The 21,415-nt window shown below is 48.0% G+C and overlaps 1 protein-coding gene across 1 annotated transcript in view; it reads right to left on the reverse strand.

Moving 5' to 3' along the window:
• Positions 1-18,343, reverse strand: part of LOC8032349 (luciferin 4-monooxygenase) — a 55,675-nt gene extending 37,332 nt beyond the window's left edge. Inside the window, exons 1-3 of the mRNA XM_040220676.3 lie at positions 18,334-18,343; positions 18,016-18,164; positions 9,066-9,267 (exon numbers count right to left, since the gene is read on the reverse strand). Of these exons, the coding sequence (XP_040076610.1) occupies positions 9,066-9,267; positions 18,016-18,164; positions 18,334-18,343 (361 nt within the window). The remainder of the gene's footprint in view (positions 1-9,065; positions 9,268-18,015; positions 18,165-18,333) is intronic.
• Positions 18,344-21,415: the final 3,072 nt, after the last annotated feature.

Raw genomic sequence — 21,415 nt, forward strand, 5'->3', positions numbered from 1 at the left:
TGCACCGCGCGAGCCCCCCACCAAGGTCACGTGACCTCGTGGGGGGTCACGTGACCCCCCGAAGTCACGTGACTCCCCTGAGGTCACGTGGCCCCCTCCTCGAGGTCACGTGACCCCCGCCGATGTCGCGTGACCCCCCGATGACGTCATCGTCACTGATGACGTCACCGGCATCCACATCGTCATCGTCATCATCACTGATGACGTCACCGGCATTCACATCGTCATCGTCATCATCACTGATGACGTCACCGGCATCCACATCGTCATCGTCATCACTGATGACGTCACCGGCATCCGCATCGTCATCGTCATCATCACTGATGACGTCACCGGCATCCACATCGTCATCGTCATCATCACTGATGACGTCACCGGCATCCACATCGTCATCGTCATCATCACTGATGACGTCACCGGCATCCGCATCGTCATCGTCATCATCACTGATGACGTCACCGGCATCCACATCGTCATCGTCATCATCACTGATGACGTCACCGGCATCCACATCGTCATCGTCATCATTACTGATGACGTCACCGGCATCCACATCGTCATCGTCATCATCACTGATGACGTCACCGACATCCGCATTGTCATCGTCATCATCACTGATGACGTCATCAGTGACGTCACTGATGTCGTCACCGGCATCCGCATCGTCATCGTCATCATCACTGATGACGTCATCAGCGACGTCACTGATGACGTCACCGACATTCGCATCGTCATCGTCATCATCACTGGTGAAGTCATCAGTGACGTCACTAATGACGTCATCGGTACCCGCATCGTCATCGTCACTGAGGACGTCATCAATGACGTCAGTGGTGACATCATCGGCATTGGGGGTCACGTGACCCCCAAGGTAACGTGACCCCCCCCTGGTTAGTTTAACCCCCCCCCCCCAGTGCCCTTCCCTCCTCCTCCTCCTCAAGAGCTGCGCTCTAATTCGGCGTTACAGGGAGTTGTAAGCGGCTTTCATTTTTTGTTTAAGCGTAAAGAATAGTCAACGTGTCCGAGGTTTCCAATTTTATAATGCAGAAGTAAAAATAATGAGTTACGCCGATGACATTGCTGTTTTTTGTAGGGACAAAGAAAGCGTCACCGAAGTCATAACTTTGGCTAAAAGGTTTTGCCATGCTACTGGTGCTGTTATAAACTGGGAGAAGTGCCGTGGTTTCTGGCATGGTGCTTGGCCCACCACACCCTCAGAATTTGAGGGTGTATGCTGGGACACAGTGCCGTGCCAGTACCTCGGGATGCCATTGCAAAGTTTCAGGAATAGCCAAACGTACTGGTCGGGTGTCGCTACCGACCTGGACAGGCGTGCTTCTCGTTGAAAGCAACGCGAGCTGTCTATTTTTGCGCGAGCGACTGTTTGTAACGTTTTTCTTATTGCGAAGCTCTGGTGTGTTCTTCAGGTCATCCATTGTGCGCGAACTAATGTTCAAAAATTTCATCAAATTTTTGCTACGTTTATTTGGAGCTCGAAGTATGAGCTCATGAGACGAGACAATCTTTTTCATCGAGTTTGTAACGGTGCCGTGGGGCTTTCCCACACTTTTGTCAAGCAGCTTGTGTCACGCTTCTTTTTTTGAGAGACCAAGAGCACCCGTTCATTCGTACACTGATTCAACAAAAGTGTCACCACATTTGCCATCTTTTCTTGTTTCTTCTCATGGCGGCGAGAGCCAACAAGAATCACTGGTTTTTTGAAAGAGGTTGTTGACACGATGGGGTTTTTGACACCACGTTTTTTTTTTATTACCTTTGTGATGTCAGTAAAAAAGCGCTCTATCGCGATTTAGTTGTGAGTGTTTTCCCCCTGCCCTTGTATCGAGGTCTGTCCCAACGTGGCCACGATGTGCTTAGACGTGTAAAAAGGATGTGTGTTCTCGCGGCTGTTAAGACTTTCTTTTATAAATTACACACGAATGCCTTGCCAGTTAAGGTTTGGCTTAAAGAAAGAGGGATTTATGTGCCATGGTCGGTAAATTGCCTTCTATGTAAAACACCTGAGACTATTGAAGATGTGTTCATTTTTTGTTGGGACGCGGTATTTTTCTGGGATGTCCTCCAACGCACTTTAAAGAAAGAACTACCTGTAACCCCAACAGGGATACGTTTCCTTAGTGTGGATAATGATAATGAAGTTCCCTATGACATGATTAAGTTGTTAGCTTTGTGCAGCATTTGGAGATCACGTATGGCTGTTCGACATGCTGACCTCGACGCAAATGAAGTGCGGATATATTTCCTCAACCTTGTAAAACAAGTACAGAGTGCGTATTTGAACTGTGAACCTGAACCGGAGTGGACTACTATTTTAAAATCACTCCTCGAAATGCGTGATTTTTAATAAGCTAAGCAAAAGAGCTGTACAGCGCTGTCAGAATGACATGAATGTTGCTGTAACTACGATGCAATAAAGAAAAAAAATAACTACTGTGGTCAAAAGGTTAGCGCGCTTGTACTTGCCGTCGCGGCGTGAAAGTCCCGGGTTCAAATCGCGCCTGAAGCCCTCTCTCTTTATTTTTTTTTTTTTTTTGTATTTGACTGCACTCCCACTAAGAATGTAGACAAGGCCATATGAGCCCTATAAAATCATTGGGCAGGTAGTTCTGACTCACCAGTTCGTTGTTCATGACCTCGGAAAAGGGCATACATGTCTCTGGCTTTTTTTACCAACTTCCGCCACGCCCCTTGCATCTGCCGTACACTCCGCAGAAAGTTGAAAATATCTTCCCACGCCCGTCTCTTCGTTCGCCAGGTAACTGTGCTGCTGAATTTCTCTAGAATTTGTTGTTTCCGTTTTCCAACTGCTCTAATTATTTCCATTTGTTGATCCAAAGTCATTTTAGGTGTTTGCGTTAGAGAGAGGGTTTGCGATGTCGACGCCTGATTCATTTTTGCATTCGGTTGTGATCGTCTGCTATTCTAACTAAAATTCAACAAGTAATGTGCTAATATTACAAGACGATTGCCTAAACAAAATGTAAAGAGTAGAAATATGCCTTTTATCACATTCCATGCAAGTAAAAGTATGATCTCTTTTATTTCGGTTTTACTACTTTCTCAGACGTCTGACTTGGTGCCTTGCCTGTAGGATTTCGCTCAATCAATGCACCCACAGCTGCTAGTCTTTTTTTTTTTTCTTTTTGCTTATTTTGTGACAATCTTTTTCTTTTTTTAATTGTCACAACTGCAGTTTTTATTAGTACTAAATACGCGTCTCCTGTTATTGAAGGGAGTCGTAGCAAGAGCGTTGTATATCTAAAAACACATAAAATTGTAGTTGCTGGGGAAAGGATGCTTGTTTCGGCTCCGTTTCTGTGAAAGCCATACCGATGCTGTTACCTTGGTTTCCTTTTAATGAACATTATGAAATGATTGTATTAGCGCATTAACTTGCCTTGATCTTTTTTTTTTCTTCCCGGTGTTTCGATTGAACAGGTGGAACTAACAGTAAAAACCGTGTAAGGCGCAGTAGTGCAAGTGGATGAGTCGTAAAAAGCATCACAAAAAAAAAATAAGACAGGCGCAAAAAAAAAAAAAAAGGTTTTAGCACGATTTGAACCCGGAACTTTCACGCCGCGACGACAAGTACCGGCGCTTTAACCTCTCGACCACAGTAGAATTTTTTTTTCATTACCTGATTTTTAAACCGAAAACACACACACACGCATATTTACATTACACACATGGTTACATGTCAGTTATATACAAATGAAAAGGGAGTATGAAACAATCATCCCTTCGATGGTTGACGTCACATCAAAAGTCTCTCAGCGTTTCTAACGGTTCGATTCTGGATACCCAATCTGGTACATCAGCTTCCGTTTTTAAATATTCTACGTACGCCACAACACTAAGACGAAAATACATCCTGGACGGTCTAGCATCGGCATCGTTATGGAGCCTCGCGGTGCGGGAGAGCCATAGACTATGAAGGCCCAGAAGCATTAACAAATCAAATGGCACCCCTCCTTCATTATCTATTGCCAAAAATCTAATACCGTGTTGGTCTGAAGGAAAATCTTTGTGTAGGGTTCTTTGGAGCACATCCCAGAAGAATACCCCCTCCCAACATTGTAAGAAAAACATGTTCAATAGTCTCGGGGACTTTACAAGTGTAACAGTTTGTTCCCCAAGGGACAAAACTGTCTATTCCTTCTAAATATGTTTTAACTGATAACGTTCCGGTATGAAGCTTAAAAAAGAAAGTCTTAACCCCCGGCTTAACTGGCATGCTCTTCACTCTTTTCAAAACATCCTGCCTTGGGCCTTCACAGTATATGGCTCTGTACCTCGGTACAGAAAATACGCCGCTTCTTAAATCTTTACATAGCTTTTTACGTGTAACGGTACTTAAATAATCCATAGGAAAACGTGTCTGCAAGATCCGTAAAGAGCTTACAATTTCTCTGAAATAACCACGAACATGGCCGGGTATACACTCTGTGGACGACACTATCAGCTGAGGCAGCGCTCGCGCCAATCTCAGCTGACACACAGTTCTTAGAAAAGGGTCGGAGGTGTCCCGAAAAAACAAAAATCTATTTACTACCTGACGGAGAAACAGGTGGGACAATTCGAACCCCCCGTCCCGGACTCGCCTAAACAAATTGTCCCTCGCGCACCTTTCCCAGGATGACCCCCAAATAAGAAGAGCAAACACTCTATGAAGTTTTTGAATGTTAAGTCGTGTGCAATACAGCACCTGAATCACATACCATATTTTTGATACTAAAGATAAAATACACGCCGTCGCTCTGGCAAATATCGAGAGATGCTGTCCTTTCCATTTTTCCAGTTGAGATTTCATTTCTTGCGCTTGCGCATTCCAATATTCCTCGCTGCTCTTATATCATTCTAGCGGTACTCCCAAGTACCTGACGGGGGTTGTTTTCCATCTAACATTTGCAAAAAAACTCGGTCTTGAAGTCCATTCCCCGTGCCAAAACCCAATACTTTTGTCCCAGTTTACATTACTCCCCGTGGTTGCAGAATACTCCTTAATTTCCCTCACTACTCGTTCGACACTTTCTTTGTTGGTGCAAAAAACAGCAATGTCGTCGGCGTAGACCAAAAGCCTAACTTCTGAGCTACCCAGTTCAAAACCCGTAATCCCCCCACAATACTGTATCCTTAAACATAACGTTTCGATATAAATACTGCACGAAAAAGGCCTGAGGGGGCAGCTCTGGCGCACCGAACGTTGTACTTTAATGGGGGCCCCCAGACACTTGTTTGTAATCAGCCTTGTAGTACAATTTCGGTACGCCAGAGCCACGCCCTGGCGAATTACTTGCCCCATATTCACATGGTCCAAAATCGCAAAGAGAATTTCGTGCGCTACACAGTCGAATGCCTTCTTGAGGTCGAGCTGGAGGACCGCTACTCAAGCATCCAAGGCGTCGCAACACTCCAACACACACCTCGCCTTGTGTATGTTTGAAAATATCGAGCGTCCTTTAATGCCGCACGTCTGGTGTGGGCCCACGATTTCTTGAATAACTGACTGCAATCGTTGACCTAAGACCTTCATGAAAATTTTATAATCTACATTTGTTAATGAAATCGGCCTATACGATGTTACTTGCTTAAGTTTTTCCCTGTTATCCGTTTTCGGAATTAAAATTGTATGTGCTTCCGCAAAAGATGGGGGCAAAGCTTTAAGGTCAAGGACTTCGTTAAACACAGAGGTTAAAAGGGGTGACACTTCATGTTCAAATTCTTTATAAAAGGCCGCGCTTAACCCGTCCGGACCCGGAGCTTTCCCTGGTTTTAAATTCATAATAGCAGCCTCTACTTCATCGACCGACATTGTCTGTTGCAGCCTTTCTTTATCCTCATCATCCAGTCTCGGCATTGCTCCGATAAGGGCGCGATGCGCCGGCGCTGGCGGAAATATATAAATATACTGCAACCGCTTTTACCTTTCGTGTTTTTTTTTTTTTTAATTTTGGGTCCAATTTACTTTTCCTGGCCATAACTTTACCTACCGCTCCTACAGTATAAAGGGGCGGTCAATTGGACTCCAGTTGAAAGACCCTGCAGTCAGTTTCTGCGTACGAAATTAGGCTTTTGTGCTTGAAGCGATACGGATTTCTCCGCCATTAGGCAGGGACGATAGGTACTTCCTTGTCCCCATGGAGCTGGTCACGTGACGTAAAAATCCCTCTTGGTCGCAGCCGCGGCCGCGGCCGTAAGATGAGCAAACCGGCCCAGAGATGACCCTGCTTTTCCCCACCAACCGGCACGGGTGAACGCCCTGGAGCATCGTCGCCAGGTGGCTACGGTCAGCTGCGCCCGGAGACAGCGCGAGAGGCGCCTTGGAGTCGCCAACGCACCTTGGTACACGGGGACGACGTGACCTTCTCTGAAGGATCATTGGGTTGACCCACGCCACTGTCATCTGGCCGTCTTTGTCGTCCGGCCCCTCTCCTTGCTTCTTCTTTCTGGCCTCGACGCATGGCGACCCGACAGCCGTGGGACGTCCTCAACAAAGGAGGGAGCTTTACTCAATTTCCTCAGCTTAGATCGCCCAAGGGATTATCCCCTAACACACGGAAGCCAGAACGCCTGCAACTATGGATGTCTTCCGCCTTCCTCGACTTCGATGCCACCATTGTCCACCGAGATTGACCGGCGACACCGCGGCCAAGGATGTCTAGCCTTTTCGTGTGTGTGCCGCGTCTGGCAGTGTGAGAGAGAGGGGAAGGGCATACCTGAATGTTAGGGACATTGGCCCCACAAGTTTGGTGAAGGCCTGACCCCTGAGGATTCCCTACTAGGGATGTGGGGAAATGTGACATTATAAAATGAGCTGCAGGCCGCTGCTAGCGTGTGAGGCGAGGAAGTGGCCGAGTGGGCTAACGCGTCTCAGCTCATAGCGTGGAGCGAAGGCTTGCGCTGGGAACCTCTTGGGTTTGAATGTCCAACGCCCCCGCCCGTTTCGATCTGGATGAGTTTCGTACCGGCACGCGTTCGTGTAATCACTACTGCGTGATGCACGTTAAAAATCCCAGGTTAGCGGTTGTACTGCACTGGCTAAATTTCTCATCTACAGCTAAGAGACCGATTACCCGCTGTGGTGTATCTCCATCAAGGCTGTATAAACATACAGAGCAAACCAATTTTTTTTTTTGCTAGCGTGTGTTTTCTTTAGTGTTCTCAAGTGTTCCCGACAGTTTTCTCCCGTTGAGGATGTGACCTGTCCATATGTATGTATAAAGAGTTATATAAAAGACACTCCTCCTGCTCCCTGGCCCTTCCCGATTCCGGCTACCACGTGAGTTCCTGCCCTGGCTCGGCCCCCTGCCGTACCCAAAGTGCACGGACAACCGCTCGGTCCCGACATGCCGCAACCCCATGCCACTACGGGACGGGTTGGCGCGCGCTCGGAAGCTTCTGCTCGTCTCGCCGCCAACGAACATGGCACCGCCTCTAGCATCCACATCGTCGGCGGTGCTTCTGCTCGTCTCGACGCCGACGAACATGGCGTCGCCTCTAGCATCCACATCGTCGCCGGTGCTACTGCCACAACTCGAAAACATTACTCGCGCCACAAAACTCCGCGGATCACTCCGCGGCGTTCCATTGGACATTCATGCTTTCGCCTTCACAACTCATCAGAAGTGTTTAGGCGTCTTCCGACGTTTTTTCAAACACATCCACGTTTTTGCCTACTCTATTTTCGAAAGCAAAATAAAAAAGGAAGGCGAAGGTATGTTGCATTCACCATATACTAGGAACCGTCAGAAAATGGTAATCAAATGAAGGGTCACGTTGTAGTTGTACTTCAAAGACGACGTCTAGGACAACCTCTAGGATGACTTCAAGGGCGGCCTCTTGGGCGACCTCAAGGACGACGTCCTAGAGGACAACGTTCAAGGACGACTTCTAGGACGACGTCGAGGACAACGTCAAGGTCGTCAGGTCCTTCAAAGAGTGTGCGAACGTGCAGGCGTGCGTACTGGCGCATCGCACACGCGCGGCTCAATCGGGTGCAAGCGCAGTGAGCTGAAATGGTCTGCCGCGCATACCTACTGCGCATTAAGAGGCCAGAAACTCGACCCGGCTCGCATCTCGAGTGAATTTTCCGTCAGCGTTATGCGGGAATTCGGAATACAATCGTAGGCTTTGTGCCCAACGAACGACGACCGCCAACGTTGCTCGACAGGGTTGTGGAAAAGGTCTATCGGCGCTCAGGACGCATGGCGTGACTACGCGCGCGTCGATGCGCTTATCCCGAAGGTCACGTGACTTTGACACGACATTCGATTGCATCCGATAGCTCGTAACATTGGATGCGACCTGTCATAAAATTAAACAGATTAGAGTAAAATGTATACGATACTTTAAATATCGAACTTGATCGGCCTCGTTCATCGACGCCCCAACCAAAACATGGACTCGCGTAACGAGCATCGGTCATACTGAGGTACCTGAGGAGAAAATCACCGACGCCCTTAGTGCTCTGAGCGTGTGGAAGCGTTCTGGTGCGTTGCCAACCTGCCTACAGGACTGTGTTGTCAGGTTACGCGGGGCACGCACTCACCACACTCTTCAGTGCCTCGAATGGCGGCCGCTCTGCGTGCTTCACCTGTTTCACGCCGTTGTGGTGGAGCTGCTGTCGGCGCGGCCCATTAGCATACGCTTGACTTCACACGAATCTCGTTTCTGCGCACACGCAGTGCCCCTACTTGGTGTAGGTAAACACTCACTTGTGCGTAAACAGAGCGTTGACTTATACTTGGCTTGTTCCTGGGTCATCACACCGTGCTCATGGTTATTATTACTTGTTCTTGCCGAAAAAACCACATTCGTTGATGTGCAATGTATGCTGCCAAAAGCACGCGCTCGGCAGCAAGGTCACCACAGGCGGCTGATGTGACGTAAGTACGTGTGATTTAGATTATGAAATCTGTCATATGTCTCATTCCCTGTCGCCTATCTCGGGTGAAACGTGAAACTCTATGGAGCTTTACGGTGCGCCGAGGAGCGATATTTCGCGGTGTACATCAAAAAAAGAATAATCGTTATATCGAGCGTACTTTCTGTCAGAGAGTTTTTTGCCAAGACGATCGCTGCTCCGGCGAAGACACATCCGAACATGGCCACGTAGTTCTCCACGCTATCCTCCAAGTGCACACAAACGTGGTCGCCGGGTTGGACGCCATGAGCTTGAAACCCAGCAGCGTAGCGCTGCATCCGAATCAGGCATTCGGCGCGTGTCAAAGCTTGTGAATCGTCCACCTACAGATAAAGGCGTAAACGTAAAAAATACATTCGCGATATGATCGGCCCTTATAAATCGCACAATATATATATATATATATATTTTTTTTTTTGTGCTATACAGTGGTCCAGCTGAACGGGCGATACAACCTTCAAAATCTCTAAAGCAAGCTTTTTTTTTTTTTTTTTTAAAGCACGTTGACGTTTTTGGGGGAAGGAACAAACACACATTTAGGTGCTCAAGGGGACAGACGAAATTTCACGCTGTATTATTTTGGTGGCGTAGCTTAGCCTAGTGTCTGAAGCAAGGAATTATGGGTAGGCCAGAAAGCCGTGGGCCTGCAGCATGCCAGTACGGCGGAAGTTACGGCCCCTGCGGGCCAATCGAAACAACAAATGGAGGCGCGAGGTTACGTACCGCCGGAGTGCGCTTTTACTGCGAAAGAGTGTCATACTTGTCGCTGCGTCATGCGCCATTATATGTGTGCGTTACACTGGTATACGTAGCGCGTATCGAAGCCGTTGGAGCGCAATGAAGGGCGTAGCGTTCAGCCTTTGCCAAGTTACGACGAGACCGGGTACAACCGTGGGCTCTCACTCTGCTGACACCTTCCGTCTTTCTGATGACGTCGAAGGTCGTTCTCGTCGATCAAACCTGCTGTTCTGTGGCCTATACGATTCGGCTGGAAAAACGCGGGCCGAATCGGAGACGCTGGTTTTAGACGTGCGCTCGGAAAACCTTGGCGTTCAACAAAAAACGGGCCTATTATTGTTAAGTTTCCTCTTTTTTAAGCATAAGCAAGCAGTGCTAGGGTCGTGATATAAGCTGAAAAATATATGTATTTCAGTTAGCGAAGATTACACAGAGAATGTTCAACTTGCCCGGAAGAAGCTCTTGGAATTTGCCCGTACTCCAGGGAGTGGCTACAAACTTGCAGTTAAGCTGTACATGATTTTTCAGTGTGTATTGCTTTGGACTGTTGCATTTCTGTTTGAGGCTTATGCCCACTCACAACGTGTTGTAGTCGGTAGCGAACTCTGCCAGAGTAATGGCTTCCAATTTGGCAACGCGGTCTTTGTAGCGCTCGATCATCGTCCCTTTCCAAACACCCGTGCTGGATTCTACTAAGCCTTCCTGCGCCATCTGAGCGTTAGGCTTCCGAATGCGCGTCCTCTCCTCGGGCTAGGCATAGTTCACAAAGACAATTTTGCGACTCGCCTCCGACATGTCCTGGTTCAACAAACACCAGGCGGCCTCCTGCGCGGACAGTTCGATGGCACTGAGCATCTTCACATTTAGATGTCTCAGCGCCTGAGTGTAGGCCATGTCCCCCTTCTCGTTGACAATTTCTTGCACTGTCCGGTTGAGGTTCGACATACCCCGGTTGCCCTTGTTCACATACTCCCCCACGGAGGCAGCACACTCGTACGTATTGAGGACAATTTGAAGATTCATGTTGGAATCAAGAATAGACGCAGCCCATGGGTTAAAGTAATTCACCCACTTTTGTTGCATGGTACGAGGAGTGCCCGCTCGAAGAACAGAAATGTACTCCGCCTTGCCCGTGATACCGTGATGTTTTTAAAACTGCCCCCTGGAGCCATAATTCCTCGCTTCCAGGGCCTGATGCACGACCATGGTACTTGTTTAGGAGGCTCTCGATTTGCTTCTTCTGAGCTTCATTGTCCACAGTGGGGAAAGGCACTACGACCATACATTCATCGATGGGCATAGAACAGGCACGTAGCCAGGGGGGGGGGGGGGGGGCATGGGGCCCGGCCTTTTCCCCCCCCCCCCCCTAACCCTTCCATTTTGATGGGGCCTCCTCTCCGCCCACCCCCTCATACAGCATTGTGTCATGGGCGGGCCCTTCCCGAAACAAAATCCTGGCTACGTGCCAGGCATAGAGGGCGCGTTAAAGCGGCATTTGGTCGGGTTGTGCTTGTAGCAGTTATGCGTGTGTTGGTGCACCTGAGTACACTCCCGCTTCAAGCATCCGGTGTCCAGGGAAAGCAGAGCGTTAGCCATTTCAAGAGTCTGCATGGGTCACGAGCATGGAGAGCTCCTCGTTGGGCGCGTTATGAGGCCAAAGGAGAATGTGTGCGTGTGCCGACCTGCGGTGCTGAAAATCGATCCGCTTAGAGTAGTCGACGACTATGTACGGCCTGAAAGGGGATATACGGGTATTGCGGAGAATGTTGGGAGTGACACGCACCAATCGGTTTAAATATATGGCACAGACCTCCGGATCGTCATTGACCAGCTGTCAGTGCGTTTTTTTACTGGTCCTTCGTCGTTTTGCGCTGTTTTAACCCACTCAATATGACCGTCATCCAATTCGCCCAACTTTACACCTTGTTGCACCAGCTGAGCTCGATAAATGCTGCTTGTTTTCTCTAGTGGCACCCCGATTTTGCCGGGCTTCAGCCGAAAGCGTTGAAGCAAGTTTAGAAGGTCGGGCCAGTGCATTTCCGAGGCAGACAGAGCGAGGAACGCGGTCGGCTTACCCAACTGGAGTATCCTAGCAAAGAGGTCCTTCTTGTATTTTGTCCAGTACTGTACGGTGTTGGGAACCACGCATGAAATTCATGTCGTGCTCGAGCGCTTCCTGCACAAAATCCTTGTCGAGCAACTGTTGCTTCGTTAGTGTTTCAATCGCCTTGATGTTAGGAAAGGCCACGCACATGTGACCGTCTACTCGGTGCCTAAACACTTTCATGACCATGTACAGTACGTGCTGCGGTGAGGCCACTCGACGGTCCGATCTGCGGATCTCACTCGTGAAGACTGTCGTTTTTGCGCTGGGATCTACTCGCCGCGGCCCACCAAGATAAATCTGTGGGACCGAAAGCTCCTTCGCATGTTCGTCGTAAAAGATACTCACAGGCCTTTTCTTCTTACCAGGCGCAATCGCGAGAAACTTGTCCTCGTCCCATACGAGAGTGTGCTGAGACAGCGTCATGGCTGTAGCCACTTGGATGGGATCATTCAAGTCTGAGCAATGCGGGAACAACCCAATCTCGTCGTGCTCGTCCACTTCTAGAATATCACCCAAAAGTGCCAAATCGCAGTTTATATTAGAATGCTTGTAGAGCATCCTATCACACAGCAGCTTAAGCCACGGCAGCAAATCACATTTCCTCACTGCCCCTGCCAGCTACGTCGTCTTCTCTGCCGGGACCGAACTCATCCTCTGGCCGCTCTTAGTTCAGCACGTTAAGAACATGCTGGGCGATGAGTGGTAAAGAAAATGACCCAGGACGAATTGTTGGGTGCGAATAAATGTTTACTCTCTTTCTCTCACTGCCCCTGCCAGCTACGTCGTCTTCCCAAGCATACGTCGTTTCGATGGCACGGGGCAACACAGTCACTATGCCATCCACATCAACGTAGACGTTCACTATGGGTCCCTTAATGCGTTATTGGCCTCCATCGTGCATCAGCCGTCGCAGTTGCACACTCTAAGAAAAAGTGAGCACCCCCCTAGTCATCGTGCGTTTTGACGGCTGTAACTACGCCACAGGCTTACCTAACGACCCACTGGGCTCGAGCCATTGAGAGTTAGCACCCTGTTGGAAGGTGACAAGCATGGGGTAGTCACGTTTTATAAACTCTTGAATTGAACATTCAAGTGCATGCAGTCGTTTAATAGTAAAAGTCACTTCAAAAAGCTCAAAAAGTACTTAAAACTTGTTTTCTTTGTGCGTTGGTTATTATTTATTTAAATTTAAACCGCTCGAAACAAGCGTGTGGCTCATTTCGCCTAAACTGGCAGAAAACAAACAAGTACAGGCAACATTGGTACGCACCTACTAAAACCCGAGGCAGATAAAAAGTATCGCGGTTGTCCTTTTTGGTTCCGTCGCGGGTTTTACGATGTACAACAGTAAACAACAGCTGCAACAGCTGGCAGCTGGCGTCGTGCTCGAGGAATTTAACCAAATCTCTAGAAAAGCACAGAAAGCTACGCACAGGCGTGAGTTGACTTGAATGTTCGTCGGACGAGATACTCTTGTCGTCTTTTATTGTGCGGTTCAGTAAAGAGCGTGCTCTCAATAAAGGTGTGATCGGTCAGTTCTGCGTGCAGTTCAGTTGCAAGTGGCCTCCTCGGTTCCGCCCGTTCCGCCGAACTTGCGCTCCTGTCGTACCCATTTTTTTTGCTTGCAAGTGCAGTGAAGTATGAAGCATTGCACACCACGACTCAGGCCGGACGGGACGAACCTAAACAGATATCTGCGATCATGTTCGTGTATTTCACTATTTCTCTGTCTCGGGATACATGATTCGCATGTCTCGGGATACATGATTTCATCGAGCATTCTCGATAAAAAAAAAATGCTCAAACAAGTATGTGTCATCCAAGGCGGAGTACTTCGAAAGGGACTAGGATTTCAGGCCTTCCAGCACGCGTTCCTTTTATCTATATAAAAGATTCCAAGTAAATTTCCAAAAATAAGGCATTGACAAACATATACGTGCTATTTGTTTTTAGATTTTTTTTTTTTTTTTTTTTTTTTTTAGAAAAGGTATTGCTGGAGACGACAGCAGGTGCAGCGCAGAGAACTATGTTCTCGGCGTTCTTTGATGCTCAACAGCTCATTCCCACTGGAAGCGGATCCGCATTCGCAAAGCGGTTGTGAGCGCGGTTGTATAAAGACCCAGTCCAATTGCACGCGCACTTGATGTCATGGAGTGCGCGTGCAATCGTACTGGATATTTATACAACCGCGTTCGCAACCGCTTTGCAAACCCGGATCCGCTTCCAGTGTGAATGAGCGGTAAGGCCGGTTCAGACACTTGCGTTTGAATGAGTTTGACAGCTTTGCGTCGAGAACCGAAAGCGACTCACCGGCACGACTGTGCTTCGTATGAAGCGTGGAATCCAATTCAAGGAATCATCTTCGCACGCGATGTAAGCAGCAGGGATGCCCTGGTTTCTCGCTGCCGCAACGCAGTCAGACGCAGTCAAACGCCACTGTCTGAACCAGGCTTTACATAATTTAGCATACGTATTTCGCGTTTGTTGCAGGTGAAGGCACGGGCCCGAAAGCGGCAATTCTGCACTGTCCTCTTGGCGCGAGCGCGAGCGCATAGAACGCATATTTCAAAGACACACGCTTGAGCAGAAACAATTGTAGCGAAAAGAAGAAAACTGAAACAACGCTTCGGGGAGGACCGGCGGACGGGCTTCGCTAGAATCACCTGCGCGCGCTCAGTGTACTCAACATTTACTCAACCGCCGCTGAAGTCATTCGGATATGTAAAAAGAGAAAAGAAAATGCATCAGCGTGTTCAGAAAGTTGTGACTGCAGAAATTGTTTTCAATAATTAATACAATTAATTAAACAGGCTTCTGTATACTTAAAGTGTAGGCTAGCGAGAAAACGAAACTGATCAAAACGTGACGTGTAGCAACTGTTCAAATTTATTCATAACCTGCAGTTCACTTTTGCAATGGATTACATTAGAGATACGAGCGCTTTCCTAAGGGCAGTAGAGGAAAATAATATATACGCGTAAACCTTGCACAGTCTTTTCGTATTTATGCAAAATATGACAGTGGTCACCATCCTAATCGGTCACAGAAAATACAGCAGTATATAAGGTGGCGGTGTCGACTAGACGTGTGTATAGGAATGTAGAGTGTCAATGTCTCATGTAGTACCTTGTGCTGTGTCTGAACGCGTTCCTGTGTAGAATGCTATGGTGTCTGTATATCGAGTATGTGTGAAGTGTGTAGTAGAATATGTACTTTCGTGAATGTCTGGCGAAGCGCTAAACACAAAGACTGTTGCTTTCGTTTTTTTCTAGTTTGAGCCCTGTCCGTTAGGTGGCGCGTGGCGCCGCCCAATTCAAGGAGTCGCGCGTTTATATGTCTACTTATTTGAGTGAAAAACATGGAGGCGTTCCATGGCTCTACGGAGCTGACGGGGCAGCCCCAAAGGGTTCGGTTCTCAGCCTCTCGTCCCAGTGGGATCAGTCTCATAGCCGGGTGTTCCGTGCGGTGAATAGCGCGAAGTGCGTGCACAAACGCGTTGAGGATTACCAGAGACTTGGAAGTGGATAACGAATGCTAACAGGTGAGCAGGAGCATTGAACGATCGGAACCGACGCCGCTTAAATCGGTGATGCTTCGCCTCGCCGCTGTCAACCGAAACCGCCGGATCACTTGCGGCAAGCACAGCAAGGAGACGCTCTGTTCAATAAAGATATCATTCCATTTGTCGCTATACGATTCCTTTCTTGAATGTTTTCTGGTCGCGAAGTAAATGCAGCCGGCCGAACGAAAAAGCAGTCGCGGACAACCCCCTCAAATGCACCCCCCCCCCCCCCCCCCCCCTTCCTTTCACATCGTCGCCTCTACTCGTAATACGTGCGGTGTCCGTGGTTCGAGGCGCGTTTTGGAGTGCTTCAGTGCGCACGGAAAGCCGCGAACGGGCGCACGCACTTGAGAATCGTATTTTAGCAAAAAGCAGTCCAGCTCGCTAGGCCTTACTCGTACTGCTCCACTGTCGCTTGCCAGCCGCCATGTTGCTTTTGGGGGTGCTCACTTTGGCAACCTGTTGATTGCGTGCCGTGTGATTACCCGTGGGGTTGTCAGTATAACGAAGGTGGGGTAGCGATATCTGTGACGGCTTCTGACTACCCCGAAGCTAGTACCCCACGACAACCCTTTTGTTGAGAGTGCATGGACGAGATTTGTGGTGATATGAGTCTCTCACTCACCGCGTTCACTTTACCGCCGAAGCAGAGGTCCATGACCAGCCGACAAGTTCTCCTCCTTGAGGGTCGTTAAGACTGCGTCGACCAGTCTCCCGATTGGGAGCTTACGTTTATTAATGAACGAGATTGTGAATCTTACTAACAGTGGAGGGATGTAACCCAGTGACAATTTTTATTGTTTTCGCTATGTTTGACGGACTTCATGTTTTCGGTTGTCGACCCTATTGTGCGTATGTTATCAGCAAAGCAAAGTAAAACCCATAGAGTTATTATAATGTACGCTAGAGGTTCAACTGGCGCTAGTGTGCTGTTGCAAATTGAAGCAGACAGCAAACAGTCCGAAATTGACTTCCGGTAATGCATTTCTACAGAAAAAAGCGAGTGCATTTCCTCTCTGCGCTCGATTATAAGAGCAAATATCACGAATAATTCGTACCTACTAGGCACTTTAGAACATTTCCCAGACACGCAAATGAAATAATTGGTCAGTTACGGCGTTTTTATTTTAAAATCGTGGCATGAAAAACGGTGCTCAAACCGCTTCGTACATGTATTTATGTGCACTGTCGGACACTGTTAGCGCAAACACGGCGTCGGCGCTTTCCGGCATGGAAATATACGTGCCAAACGAGCGAAGGACATGTGGAAAACCAAGAGAGACGGCAAGAACTAGGCAGTAACACTGGATAAGTAACTCCTTGTGCTTGCAGACGATCAAAATAAATTGAAAGTCACGTAATATAGTCCGATTTGCAATAAATAAGTACTGCTTTATTCTTTCTGCTCATGAATATGTGCGAAGATACTTGTTTTGTGTACAAATCATCACCCGCACGCTCCAAATCTTTGCAAATAGGGGGAAGCCAGAGAACAGGTGCGCGATAAAAACTGCCCAACATAGGAAATAATGATAAAACACACCTTTCGTAGGCCACGTACTTTATTCTTTACGTTTCGAACGGTTTTTTTTTTTTTTTAACCACTCGTAAAGATGCACGACGGGGTCATTTTCATATTGTGAGAGGACATGCATATTAGCAATATATAAAAACCACCGGAATGCTGGCGAACTTTGAACAGATTCTACATACCTTTCGATCGTTATTTTGCTTAAAATCGTCGCTCGTTTTTACATACCTGCCAAGGAACAGAGGTTTGGGCCTGAAATATAGCGAAGTTTAACATCGTTCAGTGGTAAAGGGAAAATGCTGTAACTAAAGCAATTACACTTTCAAATATTAATAAAAGTACATACTATCCGGTACAACCGAAATAACAAAAGTTATTCATGTCACTTTCCGGCGACGAGACAAAATTCACGCGCGTTTTGCCATAGTAATACACAGGAAGACTGGAAAAGTAGACTGCATGCTTTCTGCTTCAATTTGCCACCGGAAGTTCCACAGACACTAGCGCCAGCTGAGCCTCTAGCGTTTCTTATAATAACTCTATGGTAAAACCTACCAGTCGTCAGCAAGACAGCGATGTGTCCGGCTCATGACGTTACAGTATGAGAGCTAGACCAGTCTTATTGCTCATAGATGCGTGTTTGCGCTCAACGAATAAACGGTGTGTCCTCAGGCAATTCTGTCATATATCCATGCAGCAAACACAGTTAATTTCACATCAGCTTAAAAGAAATTCTACTCTATATTGGTAAACCCTTGTGCCCAGTTGATAGAGCCATTGCACTAGTCATCATCCCTCCAATTCTCTCTTTTTATTCTCGTTTGTTCACACTGTCATTGGGGTAAGTAGTTTCTTACTTGATCAGAGACGTCCCAGCCGGATATATGCACGGATTGCAATGACGTCACATCAATGGTCGTATCGGTAGCCTTGCTGCTAAGCCCGGTCGATCCTTCTGCAGCATGCATTTTGCATCACTAAATCCGTTTCTTTTTTTTTTTTAATGACATGTAGACATGGCTCAGAATGTCCAACGGCACGAATCGGAGACGCCACGTGCAGGTCATGCATATAGGTGTGTGTTTATTCTCCTTATTCTATGAAGACGAACTGGAAACTATATTATTGCTTACCAGCATCAATTTTTCTGGCGACTTCTTCAGCAACTCTCTCGCCAGTGCGTAGAAGGAGCAGGTCGGTACATCCGAGGATGGAAAAGGTGAATGCAGGATGCCGTTCTCGATTCGTACTTTTATCTGAGGGTCTGCATTTGGATCATCTCCTGCGTTCGCAGACAAAAAAACAGCGTCAGCATTTCTTGTAAGACTCCTCCCGCAAGCAGCGAACCGTGGTTTATCCGGCGAGAAATTGAGCGAGGGGGGAGACGAGAGCGCGCAGGGACGTCTGAACCAGTGTTGCCATTGGTGCCTACTTTATGCCAAATTGGCTACCTTCCAGCATGTCTAACGACCAAAAATTGAGGCTGGCTGCCTGCAGTTCTGGCTTTTTTTTTTTTCTTTTTTTGCCCACTTTTTGTCAAGAACAAAGCAAGCGGACAAGTCTGCGATCTCGAGTCCTGGTCAACAAGAGATCTATCTTCCTTGGTTCAGCAACACCAGACCTGGTAGGCGTCTTCGACGATAAGACATCTAAACCAATTCAGGGGTTAAACGTGCCAAGCCATCGAAGGTCATCCGGCACACCTCGGCCGAGGACTGAGGGTTAATTTAGATCACATGAGCCCGTTTGCTCGAAGCGCTAACCGCGGCCAAAGTTAGCCGCGTTACCTAGGAGAGCGATTTTGAAATCACGTGACTGGCTCGGTAGGGATGCGGGGAAACATGGTGGTGCCCCGGTGAGTGAGCGCCACTCGCTTTGGAACTAATATGTCGTTGTAGCTACAATATCGGGTGCGTAAGTCAGCAACGAATGGTGCAGGAGGATTTCGCTTCGCCTTACCTCACTTAGATCGCAAAGCATGAGCAATGACCTCGCCGCATATTTTAGATAATCTTTCGATTCTGGCCATTCCTAACCCTAAATGAACGCGATAATTGTCGGCATGGCAACATCTTTGGAAAGTAGATTTCCTTGACTCAATCGGCCGGGTATTTATAGCACACAAAGCAGGCCATCTTATGGGTTATCCAGTCTCGTTTACACCACCATGGCAGGCGGGTTCATGTTTTCATTGACTCTCAATAGAAGGGTGTCCTATCCCATCTGGTTAAACGAGATGGGATAGGACATGCCTCCGCAAGCTCCAAACACAAACAGCATTAACGCCAAGGTGGATGGCCAAATTTCAACACCATTCTTCTCCGGATGATGTGTGCCCTAGCATCACTCCGCCTTCTAGCAGAGTGCCGGCGGCGCGCCCTCACATCATTTGACACTGCCCTAAGCAGTGTCAGACACAGGACCGCACACCTAAATTCAAGTCCACCGAGTTACCGGCCTACAAGTCACGCAGACTAGACACGCCCTCACCTAACAAAGCCACCCGGTACCCGGAAACACATTTTCGACTCGCTGCTTGCATTCGTGAGGGCAGCAAGCCTTCCTTTGTACATATAACTCTCTTTCTCTTTCCATATCTTTCTCTCTGTCCTCTTTCTCCCATCTCCACCTCCCCACGCCACCGTTTCAGATGATTACAGTCAAGCGACACGGTGATTAATTACAATTTCATGTAAATAAAACATAAAAAATAAAACGCGGGGCTGCGGAACATTTAAAAGTTCTACCTTCGCAAAACCTGCCCTTGTCAAAACCATTGAATATTCGCGGAAGGATATGTATTCCCCCAGTAAAGTATTTGCTTCATGTCTGACCCCAAACCGGCTGGCATTTTCTTCTCGGGCCAGTCAACTCTTCGTTCTCGGGATGCAAGTCGAACCTAACAGCAGAACGATCAGTGATTGCGTGCTAAACATTATAATGCAAAGACTATTCGCTTTCCCGTAATTCCTTTCGGCAGCTGGGTTGATCTTAAAGGGATACTTCAACGAAATTTGAAATATTCCCGTCGTGTTCAAAAATAGGTTGAATATGATCCACAATATCCGTAAGTGACAATCGCACGTTTGCAGACTCCTTCAACGGACGCGGCCCAAGCTCTGTGCTAATCACCCCGAATTTGCAGACTCCCTCAACGGACGCCACACGCCCCCTCCTATCACGCACCACGTCACCACTCGCCTGCACTGATCTGCGCAAGCGGCCTCTACCGTCCGGTGTGCCGGACAACGTCGCAAGAGCATCGGAGCACAGCGGGATAGCGGCACGGCCTTCAAAAGAAGCCAGCACCGGAGTATCTGCGGGATTCGCGGCCCAAGCTCTGTGCTAATCACCCCGAATTTGCAGACTCCTTCAACGGACGCCACACGCCCCCTCCTATCACGCACCACGTCACCACTCGCCTGCACTGATCTGCGCAAGCGGCCTCTACCGTCCGGTGTGCCGGACAACGTCGCAAGAGCATCGGAGCACAGCGGGATAGCGGCACGGCCTTCAAAAGAAGCCAGCACCGGAGTATCTGCGGGATTCGCGGCCCAAGCTCTGTGCTAATCACCCCGAATTTGCAGGTAAGCCCAAAACAGGGCATTTTTTGCTTCGTTCTGTAAGGCCGTGAATCCCCTGAGTGCTTAGATGGGCGTTGATGTTGCAACCTACAGAGCCCGGGTTGGCTGTTTTCACCCGAGGAAAACCCGAGATAAACACTTTCCGATGTTCAAATGCCTGTACATTCAGCGTTTCTGTGATGCGGGTTGTCTGAAGCTACTTGTTACATCTGTCATGCTTATGCTCTTGTCAAATGCGGGCGACGTCGAATCAAACCCCGGGCCCCCGACGAACTCGGAAAAGATTGACCAACTTAGGGTATCAATCGATGCCCTGATTGCTAACTCTGCCCAAAATCAGCTTGAGAACTCAAAAAAGCTAGACGAAATAAAGGGTAGTATCGCCGGTCTGGGAGTCCGCGTTGGTAATTTGGAAAAAAAAGTGGAAGAGATTAAAGTCATCAACGAGAACTTAACCACGGTGAAGTCAACTCTGGGTGAGCTTCAACAAAACACTTCTTCCTTGCAAATTCAGTCAGAGTCTCTCGAAAATGTTGTCAATGACCTAAACAATCGGTTAAGAAGGAATAACCTTATCGTCAAGGGACTACCAGAGAGCGATAATGAAACTTGGAACCAAGCTGAGACAATCATACGTGAGTTCGTAACAAGAAATTTGGGGGTGAACTTGGGCGAGGTGGAAAGAGCGCATCGCATCGGTCGCAAGAGAGACGGTTTCCATAGGCCGATTATTGTGAAACTTTTGAACTTCAAAAGTAAAGAGGAGATACTTCGTAACGCTTCCAAACTGAAAAACGTAACTTCACCAAAAGTGTCGATCTCGGAAGATTATTCCGCTAAAACCAGGCTGGCGCGACAAAAACTGTGGGAGTACGCTTCTGTGTACAGAGATGAAGGAACAAGTTACAAAATTAAGTTTGATAAGCTATACGTAAACAACCAGATCTAT

This window comes from Ixodes scapularis, unplaced genomic scaffold, assembly GCF_016920785.2.
Source record: "Ixodes scapularis isolate PalLabHiFi unplaced genomic scaffold, ASM1692078v2 PGA_scaffold2__306_contigs__length_199485367, whole genome shotgun sequence".
Classification (NCBI taxonomy): Eukaryota; Metazoa; Arthropoda; class Arachnida; order Ixodida; family Ixodidae; genus Ixodes; species Ixodes scapularis.